Here is a 7,809-nt window from a genome sequence, read left to right on the forward strand (position 1 = left end):
GGGTAGACATGATTATGATAAACTTTTATTTAGTCGCGTTTTTGTTGCACTACCCCGCGCCCCAGAAGATCTTTTGCCAGTGTGTCCATCGTGATGGATTGATTGATGTAATTATATGCAAATTCTACATCGATCTGCGCGGCCCAGCCTGCGTAATGCGATAACCGACTGCTTGACAGACGTTATGATCTAATGCGTGGAAGTCACCTGACAAGACTCGGAAACTTATGCTCTGACTCCGGGTTGGGATATTAGGAGATACGCACGTATCAGGTGCACGATTTACTCATGAAAGGTATAAAGGTGAGGACAGTTTCGGAGTTCGTCGACAGTATCAAATCCATCAGCAGATTGTGTGATACTGATTCAACGGGATTAGGCGTTGGTGCATTCGATCGAGTAACATGAAGGGCTTACCGGTGAGAATACAGTGTACAGTATGGTATTTGATCATCTAAGTGATACAACGTTCGTGTGTTCTAGATTTCGTTCCTGTTAGTAACGCTAAGCGCGATAGTCGTTCTCGGAGATGAGCCGAATACAGATTCTAACGCAGTTGGGCTGGTTCAAAACAACGAAGCATCTACGATGGAAGGCGAGAAGAAAACTGCTAAACGGCATCTATCGCTAGGCATCGGTTACGGCGGTGGACTTGGGTTTTCTGGTGGTGTGTATGGAGGTCACTCGGCTGGATTAATTGGGAAAGGTGTCGGCATTGGTTACGGCGGAGGTTACGGTGGAGGTTACGGCGGAGGCTATGGAAGGCTGTACGGGCACGGTGACGGTTATGAGGGTGGATACCATGGAGCTGGTTTTGGTTACGGCTATGGCGGAGGATACGCTAGTCACGGTGGATACCACAGTGGTTATCGCGGAAGCTACGGAGGATTTGCGAAACCATTCTACACAGCCACTATCAAAGAACACATCCCTGTGCCAGTGCCAAAACCTTATCCAGTCTTTATAAAGAAGACCATTCCGATTCCAATAACAGTGCCAAAACCAGTACCATACCCAGTGTACGTAAAGAAACCCATACCGATTCCTATTGATCGTCCAGTGCCAGTGGCAGTTCCATACCCCGTCACAAAGCACGTGCAAGTACCAGTGCCACACCCGTATCCAGTGCCAGTGAAAGTGCCAACTCCAGTCGTAGTAACGAAACCTGTAGTTGTGACTAAGCCAGTGCTCATCACCAAGCACTACACTCCTGTCGTGAGTGCACCAATTGTGAGCACTCCAATAGTGTCCACTCCAGTGATCGCGGCACATGCTCCAATCCTCGCCACCACGGGACATATTTCCGTTTCGAACCACGGAGTTCATCAAACTCATGGATCACATCTACATTCCGGTTCATATGGCTATTCGAGTGGAGGCCATTACGGAGGGGGTTCTCTAGGGCATTATGGCGCTTCTAGCCATTTTGGGTCAGAAGGACATTTTGCAGCTGGAGGCCACTTCGGCGCTGGTGGACACTATGGCGCCGGTGGTCACTTTGCAGCGGGAACTGTGGGTGGAACCATATGCGATCACTAAATAGTTAATCTTCTGTTAACTGATGCTCAACACTAATAGTACTTTAAGCATAGATGTTGAAATAGTAAATTAGTAGACTAAGAAGATAGTTGTACAAAAACTTTACAATGAAATACATGAATCACTTGTTTGAGAAACCAAATAAGGCTATCTGACACAAATATCAACAAAGAACAGATTTTACCAAAATTTTATTTTTATCGTTTTATTTCTTTGAGGTTTTGCTATGCAAGGTACCAGCGTAAATGTGGTAGGTGGTCGCCTCCGCTGATGAATTCTCGCGTAACTTTTCAAAACGTCCTAAGTAACAAATGTAAACAAATCGAGATTATCATTGCAAATCATTTGCGTTGCACCACTTAGCAGCACACTACCCAAGTAACAATTCCACAGCAACTTGGCTTTCGTGTGGATTTATTAATGTTTTATGACAGTAACTTGATTGCTATAATACTTAGAGGCGACATTTAACGTTGCCAAAAGATGATATTTTGTAATTCGGCTCTTGGCTGTTTTCAAAACCTTTTTGAGCCAAAACATAAAGTCAAAATTTAGTGGCTACAAAATCAGCTTTATTGCATCATACAATACCTTATTTAAACTGCTTGCCATGGCTGAACGACTCTTATTTGTTACGGCTATGATAAAAGACTGATATAATACAGCTTGTTGTCATAAAAGCTGCTTTTAAGTTGCATGACATCCACTTGGTTTCTGATGACTTACCTTATTAATACCTCCCAAATCAGTATTGGGGCTCATAAGATGCGAAACCACTATTAGCATTGCAAATTTAATACTTGCCACACCAATATAATGTCACTTATATTGCGTTATTACCAAGGAACACTTATTCCCAATGGGAAAATGCAAAACTGATATCCATTTTCAATTTTTTCGCGTATTTTCTTCAAAACATCACGCCTGAACTGTCAAACTTTGTTAAATGCTGCTTAGTTACCATAAAAAGCGAAAAAAGCTGAATCATCTTCAATCAGCATTTATTAAGGCATTTTACATCCATAAATGCCGAATCATAACAGTGTGCCCTTATTCATGTATTTATGATAACAAAATAGCATTTGTCGATGGCAATATCAATTATGGTTCCGGCATATTAATTTCACTCCGGTTGCAACAATTTCACTGTTTTCAAATCATTTTTTTTTTCCATGAATTCACTCTTAAAATGCTATGGTATGATGATTAAACTGACCAAATATAATTTGAAGCTCAATTACTGCCCATACAAACCAAGAAATTTTGAATATAGTTTATTCTTCTCCTGGCGGTTTCTTTTAACAATCGCTAAATAACTTGAAATATATCACTTTCAGAGAGGGGGACACGCAATTTAACTTCTTTTTCATCACACTTCACAGTAAATCTTACTCGGCACTAAAGATTTGAGCACTATATCAAAATAAATTTCTTCAAATATTTACCAAGCACTACGAGACAAATTATTATTTGATGTTTTCGATCTTATTTTGGTTTGTTTACGTTGGAAAAAATCCGGCAAGATCAACGTTATGATAAAATCATTTTCAAGATGAAGCAACATTCATCTAGAACAGGTGGCCTCAAAATAGCTACCATAAATGCTATTTTGAATTATTTGTTTGACATAATTATACACTTCATAGCCTCTTTTAGAGTGGGCCAACTAGTCACGTTCTAATCTACAAGAGGTTTTGGGGGATGCGATGAAAGCAACAGTGCCTTGACCGTGGTTTTATGGGCGTTTTTTATAGCACCCTGGAAGTAATTCATAAAACTAAAATTGTTACTTGGGTAGAACACTCGTTCTGATATATTAACAACAAATTAATCTATTCAAAGCTTAACAAAATGACCAATGTTCAAAACTGCATCGCTTTTAATCAATTGTTACATTGGACCTTTGATCAAAGAACCAACCACATGTCCTATGTAACATTTACAGTGGCTCAATTTCATTTTCGTACGGGGCACTGTTTTCATATCAAGTTGGTATAAAACTATTATATGGTGCATGGACTTCGATATACTTTATCAATAATGAAGGTTATAGGTGTCATCTATTGTTTGGCAATGACAAACTGTATTCATTTGCTTAAATCTTAGGAATAATGGAAAAGTATTGAGATTGTGTCTATAATTGACCCAATTCCATATTCGTACACCTAACAAAAAGAAATATACAGCATTCAAAACTAATTTTTAATGGACTACATGACTACTGAAGCTCTTCGTTGTGTTGTTCAGATGCAGTAGAATACATTTAGAAAATTTATAAACAGATATATTTGAAACTTAAGTAAATTTAAGAAAAATACCAGTTTTCCCATGTTTTTTGCTAAAATATTCGGTAAGTCGAACAATAAATTGCATTTTTTTCAACATCACTTCCTTAGGAATGATAATTGCGAATATTGCACAAGTTTCAAAAAATTATAATCAGTTTTAGAGTAGCGAAGAGTGGATATCGACAACTTATACTTTTGAATCTTAGGTAATATAATATTTATAACAAATCCAAAACCAAAAATTTTAGTCAATTTCTCTATGTTTGGCTCCTAAATGTATATACATAATCCATAGTTAATGCTCCTATCAAAACATTGCGTAATTATAATTTTTAATTTACATTTTACTACCATACATGATTATAGAGATTTATAGAATAAATATTATTGCCATAACCGCAAAACAAACGTGTTTTTAAAATGATGAAAACAACAGGATATATTCTATTAATTAGTGTATCAATGCTCTCTGCTCATTCAAGTTATTTTGTATTTTTCTTATAAAATCAATAAATTGCAAAATAGGGTGCTATTTTGAATATAATTCAAATATTATTTCAAAGATAATTGAATATTACGATGACATCAATTATGTGGAGGTATGTACAGCGTAGCTTAGGGTACTTTATTGTAAAACGAAGTTCGTAGTTCAAATTATTTTTACAGACAAATTCAAAATTAACATTTACCTGTTGTTTAGAATAAAAATTTGGTTTACATTGATTAAAAATATCATTTTAGAAGAGTTTTGAACTTATGGCACAACAATTTTCTGAACTCAAAATGGATAAAAACTGTTTATGATTTCTGTAAAGTGTATATATTTCAACTAAATTTCTATCAGAGCTTACGAGTATAATCTAAAGATTGGATCCAGTGACAAAAATAAACGTTATTGTTCGAATTATTGTATTTTATAGCAAAAATCATTGGAAAACTGGCAATTCTCATTATTTTACCTAAATTTTATATATGTCCACAAATAAATTGTCCAAATGTGTTTCACTACATCTGAACATCATAATAAAGCACTTCAGTAATCAAATAAAGCTTCTAAATTTAGTTTTGAACGTTGTGCGTTTGAATTTTGGTAGGTGTACGAATATGGAATTGGGTGAATTTTAGACATCAATTCAATACTTTTCTATTAATCCAAAGATGAATGTAAATGGAAACATTTTGTGATTGGCAAACAATAGATGACACCTATTACCTTCAATGTGGATAAAGTATTTGTAGCTCAATACTTCATTTAATAGTTTTTTTGCTAACTTGATGTGGAATCAGTATCCTGTACGAATATGAAATTGGGCCACTGTATGAATAAACACGATTCTAATGTTACATTGGACATTCCTGAATAAAGCTTTGGAATGGAGTTTAAAAGGTAGAATGATTTGTAGAAGCGTGTCTGAGACACTACTTAGATGCATAGAATGCCATAATAACTGCTTCTCAATCATTTCAGTCGATATTTTCAGAGTCGCACTGCCTCGCAAAATGAAAAACGCTCAAGTGACAAAAAGAGAATGAGTTACACAAAACTGTATTTTGGTCTTTTTGCCAAACCATGTTTTACCGTTTCGCTGGATTGGATCAGCTGCAACATCTCTTTTCATATTATTAGCGCATTGCGTGCATATAGGGGAATGATATTGAGCACAAGATTGCGCATCATGATGTCATTGTATCAATCTGATTCAGATGATTATTTATCAGTGTTTTTATATTATAGAAACATCTCACGGAAGTACCAATGAGTTGGATTGCTGAAATACTGGGATTATGACGTCAACTTCTGCCTGAAATTTAATGATCGTTGAATGTCGCACCGAAATTTAACAATTTGTGAAGATTTGAAACAATCACTGTTTCAGAACACCTTTGGGGAAACTTAATAAGCTTTATGTCAATGGGGATGATACTTTAAAGACAATTTGAGGGAAAAAACAAGAAAATTAATGTAAACTTGACGATAAATGTTGGGTTTTCATATTTTTTCTCATAGCTCTTCAATTTTTTTGGTATAATTGTTCTTTTAAGTGAGTTTAGCATACCTGTGAAACATCTTAGATATCTTTTTGTCTTGTTTGCATCGTTTTTTATCAATATTTTTCAGTTGTGAATGGTTTTTAAATCATATTCTCAAAAACAAGTTATTTCAATTACAGTGACCCAATGTCACCCCCTCTATGGGGTGAGATTGGGTCATTTTGCATTCACTTGTGGTGCCGCTGTGAATAAATATTTGTCTTTAATTTTTTGAACAGTAGTTAATGTACCATCAAAGTACATACACACCAAATTTGAAGTTTATTGGAGTTAAATTGCGATAGTTATTCAAAAAATAAATCGCACATATCCCTTTTTGACCCATTGTCACCCCCAACGACGGTACCAGCGTAAATGTGGTAGGTGGTCGCCTCCGCTGATGAATTGCTTGGTGTTGACAGAAGCAGAGGCACGTGCAAAAAGTGCGCATCGTACCTTCATGCTGGGCGTACAAGAATTCTCTCTGCTCTTGAAAGCTTTCAAAACTACCTAAAGCAATAAGAAAGTATTTATCAGTGCTACAAAAACAGTACTTTTCAGCGCTAAAATAAAAAAACGATACTTTTCAGTACTTTTTTACTACTATTGATCTCTTTTCGATCCTTGTTTGGACCCGTGCCTTCGATTTTTCGTTGGACCCGTTGGCGAAAGGTAGCGGTGGTAATCCTTCTTGGAGACGGTCTTGAAAAAAAAAACCTCTTAGAAAGTCTCGTCTTCTTTCGTTTATTCACTAAACATGGTTGCAACTACAAACAAAAGGAAGCGTGAATCTCTGAATTCACAACTTCCTTCAAAAAAGTGGGATTTAAAACTATCACTAAACGTGGCAAGAAAGGAAGAAAGAACGTTTTAATTGCATCGAAATGAGCAATCAGTTGGATGTTCTAGACAAATTTTCCGAACACCAAATCGAAGCAGTCTCTAGCCCAGGCTCTTTGATTCAAGTGAGGAAGCAAAGAGTGCCGCCTATCGTGATCAGTTGTTCCGAATTTGGGGATTTAGGCAGGAGATCTTGAACTCCATTAGGGGAATCAAGGTCTCCTTGCAAATCGCAAAGAGAGGAGGCTGTCGCGTATTGCCGGAAACTTTTAAAGATCGCGAACTTCGCCTCAAACATCTTGAAAAAGCACAATTTTTAACTTATGACGACAAAACTGAACGTTTTTTCAAAGCTGTCTGGAAAGGTCTCTCAAGTGACTATAAGTCACCTGAAGAGATCAAAAATGGAATAAATGATTTACTTTTCCCCAGTCCAAGTAATCATTATGAAAAAGAGAACCCAATCTGGCGTTGTTCAGTTGACTTTATCAAAAAAGATCTAAATAATATTAAAGCTTTATGCGTAGTATGCACCTGAAACGTAAAGCGCTCAAGTAAAATTTCTCCTTTTTACCGAAGTGATTTTGACAGCTGATCCAGTATGAGCGAAATGTCACTTTTACTTGCGGAATAATTGAGCGGTATTTTTTCCGTACGAAAAAGTGACAGCTCCATTTGATTTGTACAACAGGCGTTACCGATGTTATGAAATCAGTTCTACTTCTCAGCAGCGTACAGCTCAAGTAATTTCGGTTGCGGAATCATTCCTTGACCGTTTCGTGTCCTATCCTTTTGCACAGTACTTATGACCAGCGTACCGGCCATTAGAAAAAGCAAGACTTATCTGGACAAACATTTGAAAAGGGCCCAAGAGGTCTTGAGCCTTTTTTCAGAAACGTTGCTGTAGAGCCCTTTTTAGCCCGCCCACGCAAACTAACACTAGTATCCGAAAGATTGATGCTGATTGATGCTAGCTCTTCCTGATAGTGTTATTGCTGAGCGTAATCGAGTTGAAATGGGCTCAACAGCGTCTTGCAAAGCCAATGTTTACGAACGTCGATGTGCCCTTTTGAAATGTTTGTCCAGTTATGTTCGATGTCCGCAGTGGCGC

At 37.0% G+C, this 7,809-nt stretch overlaps 1 protein-coding gene across 1 annotated transcript; it reads left to right on the top strand.

Moving 5' to 3' along the window:
- Positions 1-205: 205 nt before the first annotated feature.
- LOC110675654 (keratinocyte proline-rich protein-like) lies at positions 206-1,730 on the top strand. The gene is made up of 2 exons (XM_021841218.1): positions 206-419; positions 484-1,730. Exons 1-2 carry the CDS (start codon positions 405-407, stop codon positions 1,537-1,539), a joined length of 1,071 nt encoding a protein of 356 aa, XP_021696910.1. The 5' UTR covers positions 206-404; the 3' UTR covers positions 1,540-1,730.
- The last annotated feature ends 6,079 nt before the right edge of the window (positions 1,731-7,809 follow it).

This window comes from Aedes aegypti, chromosome 2 (assembly GCF_002204515.2).
Source record: "Aedes aegypti strain LVP_AGWG chromosome 2, AaegL5.0 Primary Assembly, whole genome shotgun sequence".
Lineage (NCBI taxonomy): Eukaryota > Metazoa > Arthropoda > Insecta > Diptera > Culicidae > Aedes > Aedes aegypti.